The sequence below is a fragment of the Silene latifolia genome, chromosome 4, assembly GCF_048544455.1.
Source record: "Silene latifolia isolate original U9 population chromosome 4, ASM4854445v1, whole genome shotgun sequence".
Classification (NCBI taxonomy): Eukaryota; Viridiplantae; Streptophyta; class Magnoliopsida; order Caryophyllales; family Caryophyllaceae; genus Silene; species Silene latifolia.
This window is the reverse complement of record NC_133529.1, coordinates 69,894,361-69,913,355: the sequence shown is the minus strand read 5'-3', so window position 1 is coordinate 69,913,355 and position 18,995 is coordinate 69,894,361. Positions and strand designations below refer to the sequence as shown.

At 39.9% G+C, this 18,995-nt stretch overlaps 1 protein-coding gene across 1 annotated transcript; it reads right to left on the bottom strand.

Annotated features, from left to right (window-relative positions):
- Positions 1 to 2,976: 2,976 nt before the first annotated feature.
- LOC141651626 (uncharacterized) lies at positions 2,977 to 3,570 on the bottom strand. The gene has a single exon (XM_074459328.1). The coding sequence runs from the start codon at positions 3,568 to 3,570 to the stop codon at positions 2,977 to 2,979; it is 594 nt and encodes a 197-aa protein (XP_074315429.1).
- Positions 3,571 to 18,995: the final 15,425 nt, after the last annotated feature.

Below are 18,995 nucleotides of genomic sequence, written 5' to 3'. Positions count from 1 at the left end.
TTTGCCCCTGCACTTCCTTAACTAACGGTTTCTTCTTCTTTTTCTTATTGCAGGCTCTTTAATCATCCCTCTATCTTCGTAAGATGCTGCAGAGGGCTAAGGTTGAATGTCTGGCTTCCGTGGGGAAGAACAAGGAGCTCACTGCTACCTGTGCCAAGTTGAGGGAGCAGCTCCATGCGGCCTTTAAGGAGAAAGAGGCAGCCAAAGACCAGCTGGCGAGGACCCAGGAGGCTAATTGCTTCATGACCCCTGGGCTAGCAAAGGCGGAGGCCCGTGCTGAAGAGATGGCTGAGCTAGCCAAAAACGTAGGTGCCTATACTGCTTCTGAGGGGCGTATTGACTGCATCCGTGCTTATACCGAGGGGAGGCACACATCCTGGAACCTGGAGGAGGAGCTGGCTGAGTTTACTCGTGCATTTCCCAAAGGCATGGACCTGAGCGCCCTGTTTCCTCCTGAAGCTGCTAACCCGGAGCCTGAGTATACAGCCATGGATATTTCTGGAGCCATCTCTGTGACTGTCGAGGAGATCCTGGCTGGGGAGACTGGTGATGGTGCCACTGCAACTCCTGAGGCTGTTCAGGCACCTGCAACGGAGAAGCAAACAGAGCATGGGGAGCAGAGCAATGATCAGGAAGCAGGTATCGAGAGGATTGACCTCTCTTAAATTTTATTTTAACTTATCTGGGGACTTGGCCCTGTGTAGCGCAAGTTTTGTAAAAAAACTATTTTGTTTCTTGTTTTGGTCCGTTTTGTGCCTGCCGGTGTGCAGGTTTTGAACTTTTGATGGCGCCTGCTAAAGGTAGCATGTGCCCTAACTTAAAGTAGCTCTGGGCCCTGGTTTCTAGGCCCTACTTTTGTTATACTTGCTTTTTGCCATTGATTTCTGGAGTTTTGATTCCACATAGACATACCCAGAAAGCTGACCTGGCTCCAGGTGCACAGCTCCTGTTTCTGGCGATAGACTTTTGATAACATACTTTACCCATGACGTAAAATATCTGATCACTAGGGTTGGCTGATTAGAGCGTACCTCCATTGAATGTTTCTGACTAACAAGGAATGTTGCGTTCCTTGTGGTTCCAGACGTTTGAAATCGGTGCGTGCACACTTTGATCTACGACATAGCTATGGGATTACTGAGTTAACGTTAAGGTATGGGTGGTCTTAGTATGCTGAACCCTGTGCGCTACCTCGGCGTATGCTCTCCATGTGGCTTTACTTAAGATAAACGTCTTCGTAGCCTCACATGGCAGGGGCTGGACCCTTAAAGTGTGCCTCATCTGATAAGTAACCAACATTAGTACCAAAGCCTTTCTTCGTAGAAGCATTATAAAGTCCAAAGTAGTGCAAATTACCTGGTGCTATCTCATGGTGTTCCAGGGCAACACCTGGATCTAGGAAGCCACAGCCTGTACTACTCGGTTTAAAAACGACTCCTTCTGACTTCAAAAAAGAAACGAAAAGAAAAAAACGTTTTGAAACACACTAACACCTAAAGCATATACTAACCCCCCCCCCCCCCCCCTTTGTTTTTTGAAAACGTTTTTTTTGCTTCACGGACTTTCGAAAGGTCCTCTGTACACTAAAGTTTTGGCACTTTGTCAGACAAAGTACCGTTTCAAGTGACGAATGTTCCAGGGTTTATCCAGGATCTGACCGTGCATGGTCATCAACCTGTATGCCCCATTCTTAATAATGCTTTCGACCTGATATGGCCCTTCCCATTTGTAGGCAAACTTGCCTGCTTTGTGGTTCTTGGTATTTTCGAATACCCTTCTGAGTACAAGGTCCCCTACTTCAAGGGTCCTTATTTTGAAATTCTTGTTGTATGTCCTTGCGATAGACTATTTATATGATGCCATACGTATGTAGGCACTCTCTCGTAGCTCATCAACTGTATCCAGACTTCTAGCCATTTCGACTTTGTTACGCTCTGCCTCGATCGGCGGTAGTATCGTGCGTGGGTACCAGAACTTCTGAGGGTATCACTGCCTCAGCCCCATATACAAGTCTAAACGGAGTTTGGCCTGTTGCCATTTTCGGTGTTGTCTGTCTGACCAGAGTACCAATGGTAGTTCATCTGCCCATTTTCCCCCCAGCTCTTCCAGCCGTTTTCTGAGGTTCTCCCCGATGATCTTATTGCTGGACTCGGCTTGGCCGTTGGTTTGTGGATATCTGGGGGCTGACTTTCTTAGTGTTATGTTCCATCTTGTACAAAAGCCCTCGGTGTTATCTGATATGAACTGGGACCCGTTATCGCATATGATTTCGGATGGTATCCCAAATCTACTTATGATGTTGCGCTTGATGAAAGAGATCACCTGCTGTTCTTTTACCTCTGTCATTGCCTCTGCTTCAATCCACTTTGAGAAGTAGTCGGTCATAACTAGCATATATACTCTGTTTCCTGGAGCCCTGGGCAGCTTACCCACTATGTCCATCCCCCACATCATGAATGGCCACGGAGAGATAATCGGATGCATTGGTTCTGCTGGCTGATGGATTGCTGGAGCCGCCTTTTGACATGACTCACAGCGTTTGGCATGATTTACGGCGTCTGCGCGCATGGTGGGCCAGAAATACCCCTGCCTCAAGATTTTGTTTGACAGACTTTGCCCTCCAGCGTGGTTCCCGCATTCTCCGCTGTGCACATCTTGCATTACTGTTTCAGCTTCCTCTTTGCTTAAGCACCTGAGGCATGGTCCTGCTAATGACTTTCTGAAGAGAATATTATCAATCATGATATACCTGGAAGCTTTTATTCTGAAACTTTGCGATTCCTTTCTGTCCTCAGGGAGTGTCCCATCCCTTAGCCAATTTAGGTATGGAATCCTCCAGTCTGCATCCTGCTGTCCTACTGTGGAAACCAGCGTTCTGGCTCCCTGTGCACACTGTGTGTGTACATTCTTTTCCATTGGACCCTGATCTGGCTCCCTCTGGATGGCTGGGGTCAACACATGGGTAATCGGTATGTTTTATAGTTCTGCGGGCTGGAAGGTGGATCCTAACGTGGCCAGAGCATCTGCCTCCACGTTCTGCTCCCGCGGTACCTGAGTTATCTTGAATGTTCTAAACTTTGACTTTTGCTCTGTGGCTATCTTCAGGTAAGCTATCATATTTGAATCACGCGCTACATACTCGTTGTTTACGTGATTTACCACAAGCAAGGAGTCACTGTATACCCTTAGGTTCCTCACCTTGAGCCCTGACGCCATCTGCATCCCAAGTATAAGGGCTTCATACTCGGCCTCGTTGTTGGTTGCCTTAAACTCACACCTAATGGCTTGCACTATCATATCTCCTTTGGGAGATCGCAGAACCAAACCCACACCGGCCCCTCTTGCATTTGAGGCTCCGTCAATGTACTGTGTCCATATCTCACCATCTTGACTCCCCATCATTATCAGCATTCCTTCTTCTGCCTCCCCACGGGTAGCAGGGCAGAAGTCAGAGACGAAATCTGCTAGGGCTTGGGATTTTATCGCCGTTCTAGGTTCAAATTGCAAGTCATAGCCACTAAGATGTACCGACCATTTAGTCATTCTGCCCGAAAGTTCAGGCTTCCTCATAATAGTCTTTAGCGGGTAGTTGGTTATGACATGGATGGTGTGAGATTCAAGGTACGTGATGCGTGTCTTTTATATGATGTTTTGCATCTTATTTTCCACGCATTTCAAAGCTCATTCTTGTAGTTTATGCTACATTTCTCCCTATTTCCGTCTACTTCCGTATTTTGTACATTATTGCAGAAATGTGAAGAATTCAACGGGAAAATCAAGCTAAATCCGCCCCCGAGTAATCTGCATTGCAAATGACGTAAAGGAATCACTTAAGGAACGAGCTTGGTGCGCAATCCAAGGCCCAAAAGACAAGTCCACGAGTTTTAAGAAGTCAAGTAGCAGCTCAAGTAGTCGATCGACCATCACCCTCAGTCGATCGACCAATGTTCGAGTTCCAGAAGCCATTGTTCATTGCTAAGCAGTCGATCGACCACCTACCTTAGTCGATCGACCAGGCTGCTATTCCAGACGAGAATTAAAAGACCGTGAATCTTGAAGCCCAAAGTTATGCTAGGTTTAGGAAATAAAGTTACGTTAGTTGCTATATAACGTAACCTAGAAACATTCAATTATCATCAAGTTATTATTCAGTTTTCATTCAAGGTTTTAATCAAGTTTTATTCAGTAATTTTTAGATTATGTTTTCGCATACGGTTCTTGATAGTTAGGGTTTGGGATTGTTGAGCATTGGATTTTCGGTTCTTAATAACTAATTTTTCCTCTGCAACTCGGTATTCTTCTGCCCTAATTTTAGTTCATCTTTATTTTATCAATAGTTTAGAATTGCTAAGTAGATTCCCACAACCTATTTCATTGTTTAAGTTAATTGATTTCTTTACTGTTTTAAGCATGAATTCAGTAGCTAGTTTCATCGTCAATGTTATTGTTTTTACCCTTAGCATGAGTAGCTAAATCAATAGTGCTAGGATGTAGGCGATTTATGGCATAGGCGGCAATAGATTATACACGGACTGTCTCGCTTGTTGGTCGATCGACTGACATTGTAGGTCGATCGACTGACCTCGTAGGGTTTTATATTCGTTTTAATTGTTTTAATGTTGTATTTAACGAATCGAATGCATGCGACCAGTTAGATACCTAATTTATGACCGACCCATTAGATCGAAAGATAGGGAAAGTTATTTGACCATCAATTAAATCGACTAAACTGTGCTAAGATCGAAAGATAGGTATAGTTTAGACCGTTAGTCACTTTTCAGGACGAAAGTTAGTATTAGTGACATTAGGGACCTATAGCGAGATCGAAAGATGCTATTTGTTAAGAGTGGACCGAGAGGACCTTTTTATTTTCTGCCTCACCTGTGTTTGATTCAGACCGACTTAGTTTGCTTCCGCCGAAGCTATAATGAACCGATCATCCAAGTACCCTTCTTTTATCTGTTTAAATCGTTTATTTAGTTTATTGTCTTTATTCACTATTAGTCAGAGACCAATTCAATTCAACCCCCACAATAGTTACCTCGGATCGAATATAAATCAACTAAAATTTACATCCGCCTCCTTGTGGTTCGACCACTGTACCACTAGCCTAGGTTAGTCTTAATAGGAAATATAAATTTTATCTTTGGTACTCACAGCGACGGGTATTAAATTTTGGCGCCGTTGCCGGGGAGGCAATAGTCCTAATTTTAGTTGTTTTAATTTTAGTCTCTCTTAGTTTAAGGGACATCCGTTCCTTCAACTTTTCTTATATTCTTTTTGTAGTTTCTTCTTATGCGCAGGTCACAGGGTGGTGAATTAGTACCGTTGAACCCTGAGCTTGAAAGATCCTTGCGCGAGTTGAGACGAACACAAAGGGTACTACCGACAGAGGAAGAGCTGAGTACTCTGTCAAGCTATTACGAGAACGATCTGTTCGAAGAAGACCCACGTCTTCACCCGTTTCCACTTCTTCACCGAGACAGTTACTTCTCCGAAATTCCAAATGGCCGAGGAAGCAAGTATAGCTAGTCATTCTGAGCCGACAGCCGAAAACTTATATAAGGGGTTCGAATTACCAGGAGATGCCAGGAAGTTCGAACCAAAGCCTTCATACATTAGCATGGTTGAGAAGAACCAGTTCGGGGGAGCTGCAAATGAAGATGCAGCTAAGCACATGGAGACCTTTATTGACTACTGCTGTTCCATACCCCCACCAGCTGGCGTGACCCAGGATCAAATTAAGGAGACCATGTTCATCTTCTCCCTTCGTGATGCTGCAAGGGAGTGGTATAGAGATCTGGACCGAACCGCTCAGGGGATCACCGATTGGAATTCATTGGCATTGGCATTCTACAAGAAGTACTTTTCTGCTTCAAGGACGATTGCTATTAGAGCCCAAATCACGGGCTTTAAACAAGGTCCAGATGAGAACTTCCACGAGGCATGGGTCCGATTTAAGAAACTGGTGCGAACCATACCGCACCATGGGTTCGAAAAGTGGAGCTTGTGCAATCATTTCTTCAATGGGTTGTACGACGATCAGAGGGCCATTTTGGATCCTGCAGCCAATGGCCGATTTGCTGAGAATTTGGGAGCAACAAAGGGGTGGAAGATCATTGACGATCTAGCTACCCACAAGGCCGAGTATGGGAATTCCAGAGGGAATCAGAGGAGAGCTGCTGAATCTTCCTCTGTTGCTGCACTTGAGGCTCTTACTGCGAGGTTTGATAAATATGAACTAGGGGGAGCTTCAAAAGGAGGGATGTACCATGTCAATGCTGTTTCAGACGGTCCTTTCGTCTGTGAAAGAGGCGGAGCTGAGGGACACGTTTCGAATAACTGCCCTAGTCCTTTCGAGTCTTGTGCTGGCTTTCAACACTATAGGCAGACAAACACCTACTACGAGCCAACCCATCCAAACTTGAGTTGGAGAAGCCAAAATGTCCTGAACCCAACTCAACCTCCACCGCAGCAGCTGTTGGAATATGTGTCCTCCGACAATAATGCGATCACGACTGTTGATCATGATGATCACATGTTTAAGTCTCATTAAAATGAATACAATTGGGAAGTAACATTGTTACTGTCAACTGGTTAACATATATCGGTAATGATTGGCTAACTAGAGTTTGACATTACTGTCGTGTGACGGTGGTGATCAGTTGACCCCCTAGGTCATACCTAAAGGGCAATACTCTTAATTGATTATTTAATTAATTGTATAATGTTGCGAGTTAATTAAATTACTTGAAAATTGACGGACGATTTTGGAAGTAAAATTTACGTATCAAATTGAAATGTGATTAAATGAGATACGGTCTGAGTAATTAAATTGTATAATTACTCGGATGAAATAATTGTTTAATGTAACAATTAAATTGAATGAATTGTTATAAATACAATCAGTTGTAATTTATAATTGGTAAAATATTTTGGTACAAGTAATTATGATATTACTAAGTCAATTTTGTATATGACGTGTTTTTATTAATACGTTGATTTTTAATAAGTTAAAAATACATAACAAATATATGTGACATGTGACATGTAACATATAGACAATTGACAAAAATAATATGGACACCATATTATGTAAAGTGCCGAAAATAAGAGAAGGATAGACTAAATATTGTGTTTGTATTTTAATAAGAAAACATAATGATTAAAAGGTTGTCTAGCCATGCAAGCCTATGAACATTGTTAAGAGCAACAAGTCCATGCATTGGCTTCTTTTCCTTCTCCTCTTACACGGTTTTGGGAAGAAAAATTGATGATTATTTTTCTTATAATTTTACCCAATAATAGATAAAATGTTGTACATTATTATTCATTCTATTCCATCATCAAATATTGAGATTTCTAGTGAGATAAAATCCTCTCTTCTTCTCTCTTGAAAACCGAAAACACATAAGAGTTTTATAAAGTTTTTGGTTCAATTTTCTCATAGATTAATATTATACTAGTATTGTAATATTAATTAGATTAAGTGAAAGCCTTGGGTATTAAGCTTAGGGAGAGATCTTACTCTTAGATCTTCATTCTTCCATTGGAAAAGCTCAAGAACAAGAAGAGAAAGGTGATCTCTCTTGTGCCCTAATAGCCGAAATCTACAATGTAAGGACATGATTTCTCCTCTATTTATATTGATGTTTGCATGCATAAAATCCGTTTTAATTTTATGACAAATTTTAGACATATATGAGTATGTTAAATATGTATTTGAATCTACATTTCCATCAATCGGTATCATGAGCCACGGTTGTTTGCATGCAAATTGGTTAAAAGTTTTTCCGAGTTATATGAATAACAAATAAAACTTGTAAAATTTGTGTTATTATGATATATCACGAAATCATTACATGCATGTTAATATTTCTGGTCCTAAAGTGTTTTAGGAATTTTTGGTTAATTTTTCGGATTTTTATTGTTCATAATTACAATAATGGCATTTAAATGTGATTTTATGAGTAAAAATGTCATTTTTGGTCTAAAAATAGCTATACTTCGAATTTTCACTTGGTTTTTGGATATGTTGTGATACATATTATTTTGAGATAACCTGTAAATTTTCATAATTTTAGGACTTGTTATGCTCGAAAAATGGATTTTTCAATTTTAATTCGGATTTAAAATGAAAAATAGGTTAATATGCGTTAAATTTCGAATCTGGTCATAGAAAATTAATATGTTGTCACATGCAATTTTACAAGATGTGTGTAAAATAATTGGCCTTAAAGAAGTCTTTTTGCATGATTTATGGATTTTTGAAGAAAAATAGCATAAATAGTGACATTATTAGTTAAAAATTAATAAAACATAATCTATGACTTAGGAAAAACGTCCAATGTTGCTTTTTATTATCTTTTTCAGATCTAAAATGAAAAGTTAATGAATATAATTTTTCCATGTTTTTATGATTATTTTAGTAAAAAAACGATAAACCGCAACATTGTTTTTTCCGGAAATTTCGAAATTATATTTAACCTAAGATTTTGAACATTATGAGTGTCATGGTTTTTTCCAGAATGTTCATGAATTTAAATTTCAAATTTTGAATTTAATTGAAATTTTTGGATTTATTTGAAGTTTAATAGCTTATTTTTATAATTTTTGGTCCATTTATGAACAATTTTGTAAATAAAAGTTAATTATGGTCATTTTATTAGTGAAGACTAAATTTTGAGTCCTAAGTGGTTAGGGTAATTAACTTATCCATAAATATGAGTTTATGCATTTTTGTGATTATAAAATGTTGAAATCACGCAAATCCGTAAAAACCGAGTAATATACGATATTGGCAAATTAAAGGCGATTTAGCATAAAATTGAGCATGTTCATACATATTATAATGCTGCATTTTCTTTATGATTGTCATAATTTTAATTTATGTAATTTTGAATTATGTATTTTTACTTAGTATGGCCTTAGATTTTAATTGATATTTCCCGAAATGTATGGGAATATCGATTCGGTTGTAATTTTTATTGTGATCTCGTATCACCGTTTTGTAATTTAATAGATTTATTTTATTTTTATTTTAGTTACAAATGTATAATAGGATTTATGTAATTTATTATGTAATTTTATTCATTCCGGAGTTCCTAAAGACGGATTTCTTCAAGAATGGCGATACTAAAGACGGTGTTACCTCGAGATGCGTGCCACAACCGAAGTTCAAGGGACCAATGGAGTTGGTTTCCGAATTTGTAATAGTTAAAGAGTTTTTCTATTTTAGGAAAGGCCATACTAGGATTTATTTATTCTTTTATGCTTGCATTTTATTTTATGTTACATGCATTGCTAAATCGCCATAACTAAACATGCATTGTCATTTTATCGAGTTTATCGACCGTGTCAATTAGAATTATCGTAGTTCACCGCTTTAGTTCACTTAAAACGTGATAGATAATAAATTGACATGACCTCTCGCTAAAACAATTAATTGAGATATAGCCTTACCAAATAGTAGAAACCATGAAAACCTATTTCGCGAGGGAGTGCACTCGGCCCTACCGGGGTACAAACCTTGTTACGTAGGGGAAGTGGGTGATGAATGTTAATCCACCGAATTCATGTTGATGAGGGATGTATCGGCCCTACCGTGCCCAAGTTGATATGGATTTGGATCATGGACACATTTATTCGAAATTTGGATTGACCTCAACAAAAGTTTTTGATAAGGGATGTATCGGCCCTACCGTGCCCTTGTCGAATGTGTTTTGGGCTAAAGATATATGTTAATGTAATATTATCGACCAAGAGTTCTAAAAGTAGAATCGATTAAACGTTAATCCACCGAGTTATATTGATAAAGGATGAATCGGCCCTACCGTGCCTAAATCGATATGAATTTGGGTCTTGGAATCATTTATTATAGTTGGGTAGAGGTCACTATATGAATGTTCATATCTTGTTAAATTTACAAGTATGATTTAAAAAGACAAATGTTAATATTTCCTTTTTCCTCCATATTTGTAGTTCTTAACAATGAAACCAACAAATGCTACCGCACCGATAACTATTGAGTCATATCACCATGTTCTTGACGACATTTGCTCCAACAACAATTTCGATACCACTAGAGAACTTCAATTCGGGATAGGATCGGATGGAAACCTTAACTTCATCACCTCTTCTATACCACCCACTTCTACTAGATCTCGTGTGAGTCCGTCTCAGGAAGACTACCTCATACGATCTATAGGGTCTTTATCTCTGGAAGATAAAGATGCCAAAGCTAGTGGGAGCTCTAGCAATCAAGTTCTTGCTACCAAGGGCAAGAGGTTCAAGAAGAAGGTAAAGAAAATCAAGAACTTCAAGCAAGTTAATGATGAATGCCATTATTGCTATGGCATGGGACATTGGCTTAGGAATTGTCCCATGTATTTGCGAAATATAAGGGAAGGACTCATTACTCCAAAAGGTACAATTCCTAAAGAAATTTATGTTATTGATATAAATTATACTTCCACCACGACATGGGTACTAGATACCGGTTGTGGTTCTCACCTTTGTAATCATTTACAGGGTTTAAGAGATGTGGAGAGGCTTAGCAAGGGAGATGTGGATCTACGCCTTGGAAATGGAGCTCGGGTAGCGGCCGAATCCAAGGGAACTTATGTTTTAGCTTTGCCAAATGGATTTGAGATGTATTTGCATAATTGTTTTTATGTTCCTACACTCTCTAAAAACATTATCTCAATCGCCATGCTAGACATGGACGGTTTTTGTTTTGTCATTAAGAACAATCGTTGCTCTATTTCTAGGAATGATTTGGTAATTGGCCAAGCTTCTTCAATAAATGGCATATACATTTTAGAGACCTCAAATCCGACGAATGATATTTATAACATTCAATCAAAGAAACTCAAAACAAGTGACCCAAGTGAAGCGTTCATTTGGCATTGTCGATTAGGTCACATAAACGAGAATCGCATCAAAAGATTAATTTCAACAAATGTGATTAAACCATTTGATTATCAATCATTTGGTACATGCGAATATTGCCTAATTGGCAAAATGACTCGTAATCCTTTTAGTGGTAAAGGGACACGAGCTAGTGAGCTATTGGGACTCATACACACCGATGTATGTGGACCAATGACTATCACCGCTCGTGGTAATTATGACTACTTTATAACCTTCACCGACGACTTGAGTAGACATGGGCATGTCTACTTAATGAAGCATAAGAGTGAAGCGTTCATGAAATTCAAAGAATTTCAAAACGAAGTAGAGAACCAATTGAATAAAAGGATTAAGGCACTACGATCCGATCGTGGTGGGGAATACCTTAGCCTTGAATTTGATTCACACTTGAAAAGTCGTGGTATTATATCACAACTTTCTCCACCCGGAACACCTCAACTTAATGGTGTTGCCGAAAGGAGAAATCGAACCTTACTTGATATGGTTCGATCCATGATGAGTCAAACCGAGTTGCCGAACTCGTTTTGGGGATTTGCGATTCAAACCGCAATTCGATCTTTGAACAATAGTCCCACAAAGTCCACCGAAAATACTCCATGTGAGATGTGGACGGGAAAGATGCCCAACTTTCCTATATGAAGATTTGGGGATGTGATGCTTACGTCAAAACTAAGAACGACAACAAGCTTGCCCCAAGATCCGAAAAATGCACCTTTGTAGGTTACCCCTCGACCTCTCGAGGATATTACTTCTATAAACCTCAAGATCATAAAGTGTTTGTGTCTTGCGAGGCTGTCTTTTTAGAAAGAGAATTCATTTCTAAGAGACAGAGTGGGAGAAATTTTGAACTTGACGAAGTTCAAGAGCCACAAACCGAGATAGAGACGCAAGAAGATGTTCCTTCGTCGTCTAACGCGGTTGTACCTCCTCCACTAAGAAGGACGGGCCGAGTAATTCGCCATCCCGATCGATATGTGGGACTTATCGAGGAAGATGGAACACTCGATGTGTTACTTATGGAAAGTGACGAGCCCGCCACCTACAAGGCCGCAATCTCTAGTCCTAATTCCACCTTATGGCTTGAAGCCATGAAGTCCGAAATGGATTCTATGCTTGAGAACCAAGTTTGGGACTTGGTAGATTTGCCTAAAGGGGCAAGACCCCTTCAATGCAAATGGATATTCAAAGTCAAGAATGGCATAGAACGACATGATGATGTCTACAAAGCTAGGCTAGTGGCAAAAGGATTCACCCAAGTCCAAGGTCTCCATTATGATGAGACTTTCGCCCCCGTAGCCATGCTAAGATCCATACGGATTTTGTTAGCGATTGCCGCATTTCATGACTATGAAATATGGCAAATGGATGTCAAAACCGCTTTTCTAAATGGGCATTTGGAAGAGGAGGTGTACATGATACAACCCGAAGGTTTTGTTGATTCTAAAAATCCTAACAAAGTGTGCAAACTTAAGAGATCCATTTATGGTCTTAAGCAAGCATCTAGAAGTTGGAATCATCGATTCAATCATGTCATAAAGGAAAATGGTTTCACTCGAAGTGTTGAGGAACCATGTTTATACATGAAATTCAGTGGGAGCAATGTTGTGTTCCTAATCTTGTATGTCGATGACATACTACTCATTGGAAATGATATTCCAATGTTGTCTTCTGTTAAGAAGTGGTTAGGTAACCACTTCCAAATGAAGGATTTAGGAGAGGCACAACGCATATTAGGTATCCGGATCTATAGAGATAGATCCAAGAGGATATTGGCACTAAGTCAAGAGTCTTATGTTGATAAGATTCTTCGACGGTTCAAAGATGGAGAAATCCAAAAGAGGTTTGGTACCTATGGTAACCGGGACAATATTGAGCAGGACTCAATCTCCCTCTAAACCCCATGATGTTGAACGCATGAGTGAAATCCCTTACGCTTCATTGTCGGATCAATCATGTATGCCATGATATGCACACGCATCGATGTCTCGTATGCCTTGAGCATGACGAGTAGATATCAAGGAAATCCAGGTGAGAGTCACTGGATTGCTGTCAAGAACATCCTTAAGTACTTGAGAAGAACTAAGGACTCTATCCTCGTGTTTGGAGGAGACAATGAGTTGCGTGTTACAGGATACACGGACTCAAGTTTCCAAACAGATAGAGATGACATGAAATCACAAGCTGGTTTTGTTTTCATGCTCAATGGTGGTGCCGTAAGCTGGAGAAGCTTCAAGGAAGTCAGAACCGCGGATTCTACAACGGAGGTGAGTACATAGCAGATCGAAGCGCCAAGGAAGCTATGTGGATCAAGCAATTCACGGAAGGTCTAAAAGTAGTACCTACCGCCGATGATCCTATCACTCTCTATTGTGATAATAGTGGGACGATCTTCCAAGCTAAAGAGCCAAAGTCTAGTAATAGATCTAGACACGTACTTAGAAAGTATCATGTAATAAGAGATTTTATTGATAGAAAGGAAATTGCGTTATGTAAGGTTGGGACGGATGACAACATAGCCGATCCGCTCACCAAGCCTTTATCGCAAGCTAAGCATGATGGACATGTTACGTCCATGGGACTTAAACGTGTACCAAATTTTTGTTAGATTTTGAAATGAAATAAAAGTGTTGTTTTTGTTCATGTTCATAATCACATTTGTCTTTTATCTTTATTTTATACATTGTTACATCCAAACGGGTTGTAGAGACAATTGAACCCCGTTAAAGTGAACACGGATTAACATTGTATTTGCCCATAGTCACTTGTATGAGGTGACGTCTCGAAGTGACTAGAGTGTGAGGCGATTGATGGCAAGTTCAAGTGCCATAGAGTCATGTGAGATGACTAGTCGATCACATAGGCAGGATGTTAGGAACATTTTGTCGGGCCTAATGACCGCTTATAGAGTTCTGGCAAATTTATATAGCCTGGTCGTGGCGAGAGCTACTATAGTGTTCAAATGAGTCGATTCTTTTGACTAAAGACTATTCTCCTAAGATGGCACAGTTTCAGATTAACTTTGATTTGTGTTACTACGACCTTCGTAAATGGGGTCAAATGGGCATATTTTGGGTTATGATGGCTGTGGCTAGTCGAAGGGAATGAGTGCAATAGGAATTGTCCACCCCTAGTCAGGGTTATAACAATATCTCAGGGCCACTCGAGGAGTAATGAACTGGAAATGCGTGGCCACGCTCGGATGGTATCCAGAGTGGATAAATCCGGTCAATCAGTTATTCTCCAGATCGAGGAAACCACTCTCGATATGATCACTTGCAAGTACGACCTGAAAGACACCTTGCATTGAGTGGGAGATAGTAATAGGACAAGAGAATTGGTGACGCACACTTGTCGAGGACAAGTGGGAGATTGTTGGAATATGTGTCCTCCGACAATAATGCGATCACGACTGTTGATCATGATGATCACATGTTTAAGTCTCATTAAAATGAATACAATTGGGAAGTAACATTGTTACTGTCAACTGGTTAACATATATCGGTAATGATTGGCTAACTAGAGTTTGACATTACTGTCGTGTGACGGTGGTGATCAGTTGACCCCCTAGGTCATACCTAAAGGGCAATACTCTTAATTGATTATTTAATTAATCGTATAATGTTGCGAGTTAATTAAATTACTTGAAAATTGACGGACGATTTTGGAAGTAAAATTTACGTATCAAATTGAAATGTGATTAAATGAGATACGGTCTGAGTAATTAAATTGTATAATTACTCGGATGAAATAATTGTTTAATGTAACAATTAAATTGAATGAATTGTTATAAATACAATCAGTTGTAATTTATAATTGGTAAAATATTTTGGTACAAGTAATTATGATATTACTAAGTCAATTTTGTATATGACGTGTTTTTATTAATACGTTGATTTTTAATAAGTTAAAAATACATAACAAATATATGTGACATGTGACATGTAACATATAGACAATTGACAAAAATAATATGGACACCATATTATGTAAAGTGCCGAAAATAAGAGAAGGATAGACTTAATATTGTGTTTGTATTTTAATAAGAAAACATAATGATTAAAAGGTTGTCTAGCCATGCAAGCCTATGAACATTGTTAAGAGCAACAAGTCCATGCATTGGCTTCTTTTCCTTCTCCTCTTACACGGTTTTGGGAAGAAAAATTGATGATTATTTTTCTTATAATTTTACCCAATAATAGATAAAATGTTGTACATTATTATTCATTCTATTCCATCATCAAATATTGAGATTTCTAGTGAGATAAAATCCTCTCTTCTTCTCTCTTGAAAACCGAAAACACATAAGAGTTTTATAAAGTTTTTGGTTCAATTTTCTCATAGATTAATATTATACTAGTATTGTAATATTAATTAGATTAAGTGAAAGCCTTGGGTATTAAGCTTAGGGAGAGATCTTACTCTTAGATCTTCATTCTTCCATTGGAAAAGCTCAAGAACAAGAAGAGAAAGGTGATCTCTCTTGTGCCCTAATAGCCGAAATCTACAATGTAAGGACATGATTTCTCCTCTATTTATATTGATGTTTGCATGCATAAAATCCGTTTTAATTTTATGACAAATTTTAGACATATATGAGTATGTTAAATATGTATTTGAATCTACATTTCCATCAGCAGCAATCTTATGTACCTCCTCATCAAAAGCAACAACAATATCAGAAACCTCCCTATGTGCCGCAGCAGCAACAATCGCAGAATTCTGAATTTTCCGAGCTTAAGAACTTGTTGCTGAAAGAGTCCCAAGCTAGAGAGGCCGGGATGAAGTTACTAGAAAGCCAAATTGCTCAGTTGGCTAGCAAAAGTAACACTCGAGCTCCCGGACACTTACCGACTCAACCTGAACAAAAGGAGACCCTAAACGCCATCACTTTGAGACGCGGGTCCACCCTTGAAGGTCCTGCCATGGTCGAGGATGCTGTTGAAAAGAATGAGGCAGATCCGAGTCAAAACAAAGCTGTAACGATTAACTCAAAGGAAAAGGCGTCTGGCAGGCATTTCAGTCGATCGACTGATGTACCTAGTCGATCGACCGATGTGCGCACTACAGGAGCTTCTGGAACTGTACATCTCAGTCGATCGACTGAGGAAGGTGGTCGATCGACTGAGATCGTTGCTGATGCTGAAGAATTTTGTCCTTTAATGCCACCTAATCTAAGAGACCACTTGTTTCGGGGTACCACGGTCCCGAAAATATTGGGGGCAGACCCGAGTGCTGATGGGTCAGTCCCGGCTCCGAAGTTCGATTCGATGACGGTTAATGGTTCTCATTTGAGACGGTCTGAGGAAGGGTCAAGCTTCAATAAAGAAAAGGTGACGGACTTCCAGCCAAAGTCCAAGGATGCTGGCACGCGTGATTTAGAGGAGAGGGCTAAGGTACTTCTTACAGCCCCTTACCCGGAGAGGTTAGTGCCAACCAAGGAACAGGTATCTTTCAGCAAATTTGAAAACGTTATTCGTAGTCTGAATGTACAGGTTCCTTTTCTCGAGTTAGTTAACCAATTGCCCGCTTATACCAAATTCATGAAACAACTTTTGTCCAAAAAGCGGTCACTTGAAACAGTACACACTGCCGCACTTACTAAGGAGTCTTGTTCCTATCTGTCTCACACTGCGCCCCTTAAGTTAGAAGACCCGGGCAGTTTTTCTGTTCCTTGTAGCATAGGCACCTTTTCTATCGAAAAGGCATTATGTGACTTAGGAGCTAGTATTAGCGTCATGCCCTTGAGTCTAGCTAGGAAGCTTAAGTTGACTAGGTTTGCTATCACAGACATGACAGTTCAGATGGCTGACCGATCTGCGGTCGAGCCAATAGGGGTTCTAGAGGACATACCCGTCCAAATCGGGAAGTTTTTATTCCCTGTTGACTTTGTGGTCCTTGACATGCCTGAGGATGACCATATACCGATCATTCTGGGTAGGCCATTTCTGCACACTGCTGGTGCAGTCATAGATGTAGGATCTGGAACCTTGACCTTCAAGGTTGGGAAACATTCTATCATTTTTGCCCAACCTGCTAAGAAAAAGGACCCCATGTGGCCTGTTACTTGTAATACGGTTTCTGAGAAGAAATCGTACTTTGTGCTCCCTGAATTACCTATCTCTATTACTACTCCTGTATTAACACCTCCGCCCCAGACTGGGAGCAAAAAGGAGGAAGAATTTGTTGCTTTAGACATTGCAGGAGCTGGTTTGGGGAAGGAAGAGCCGTTGGATGCTCCAGCTGCGACAGAGCAGATTATTTCAAGAGGCGGTCTTGGATGCCTAAGCTATGGGACTGATGAGGAAGTGGAAGATGAGCCAGTCAAGGTGAGATGGTCTGATTTGGAGTCTGACGATTCCAAGGAAGTCCTTGATTGGGGAGATGATGAAGTTGATCCACTGAGCTCTCCGACTGTTGAAGCTAAGAAAGGTGCAGCTGATAAACTGAGCACCATTGAGGCTACCTCTAGTAGCCAGAAGCCGACGAAGTGGGCCATACCTTGGCCTTTCTTGATCAACTACTAGTTAATCAAAAGCTTTACAAACATTTTATTGCTTTCGAACTATTTTGTTTTTTATTGCTTTTGTGTGCGCGAAAACTTCGCATTTATTTTGTTTTGTTTAGGATTTTTATGCACTTTAGGCTTTGTTTTGGGTTTTGCGCAATTTTGGGCGCGTATTATTGTGCATTTGCAGGTTTTTAGACCTCGGTAGCTCGAGTTATTGAGCTAATACGAAGAAATAAGAAGTTGCAGCAGTGTTTTCAGTCGATCGACTGACCTATATGGTCGATCGACTGATTTGCAGGTTTACAGGAGCTACTGTTCACGCCCACCTGGTCGATCGACTGATCATTTGGGTCGATCGACCACTGCTGCTGCTGTATTTGTTGACGACCTCTCCCCTGCTGTGTTTGGTCGATATGCGGACCTAAGGGAGTTTTCTACTCCTCTTTACTTTCCGTCATGTTACTTATTTCTTCAAATTTTCTCATTTTTGCACAATTTTACCGCCTCAAAATTGTTTTCTCAGTCTTATGCGTGGTATTTTCCGTCTTTCAGGCACTCTTGTTAGTAGCATCAAGCTAGCTCACGAAACCTCCTAGCTCACGCCGGTTTGGGGAGGTTTCCTTTCTTTGCTTAAAGTCTTGTGAGTTCCATATCTTTCCTTTGTGTCTTGCTTATTTATTTTCTCGCAAATTCCCATTTCTCTTTTCTTCATTACATGATTTTGCACAATGGGGACATTGTGCGATTTGGTTTGGGGAAGGGTTTTGCGTCGCATATCATTTGCTTGCATTCACGTTTACATTTTTGCCTTGCATTGTTTATTTCATTTTTCATATATATCAAAAAAAAATTGAAATTTTTCAAAAATTTCCATAAAGTGCACGTCTATTTTAGCATATAGGTCGAGTCGGAACGGTAGTATTTCAAGGATGATATTGCATTTGCATCTGTTTTGCCTGAGCCCTGCTTGATTAACATGTTATTAGTAGAATCGTATATGCATATCTACGAGTTTTCGTTAATATTTTGCTGGACTTGAGACTTGACTTTGAAAATTGGCAACCTACATCATATTTCTGAGGTTTAGAGCCTATAACTGGTGACATCTATGACCGGTTTATCTAGGAATGTGAGTAGTTACTCCTTATGAGACATGTTTCCTTAATTTGCATAAATATGAACTTAATCTACTTAATACCTGTATGCATTCGGTTTGTGGTTAGTTGACACATGTGGTAGAGGTTTCCCTTATTCGTTTTGCCCATAAGCTCCACACTGCCAAAAATATCCTTTTTTGTCCTATTTACTACATCCTATACATAGCCTGCCCTTGTCAAGCTAGTAGTCTGTGTCCTTGGGATTGTTACCTCGTTTTTGGTAGCCACTGCTCGATTGAGATATTGTTGGGAAGATGAAAAGGAGGAAAGAAAGAAGTACAAAGTTGAGAAAAAAAAGAAATGAAAAAAATGATTCGAAAAAAAAAGAAAGAAAAAGTGTTCTGTACTGTTCAAAGCAGTCGATCGACTGCCAATTCTGGTCGATCGACTGGAGTTCG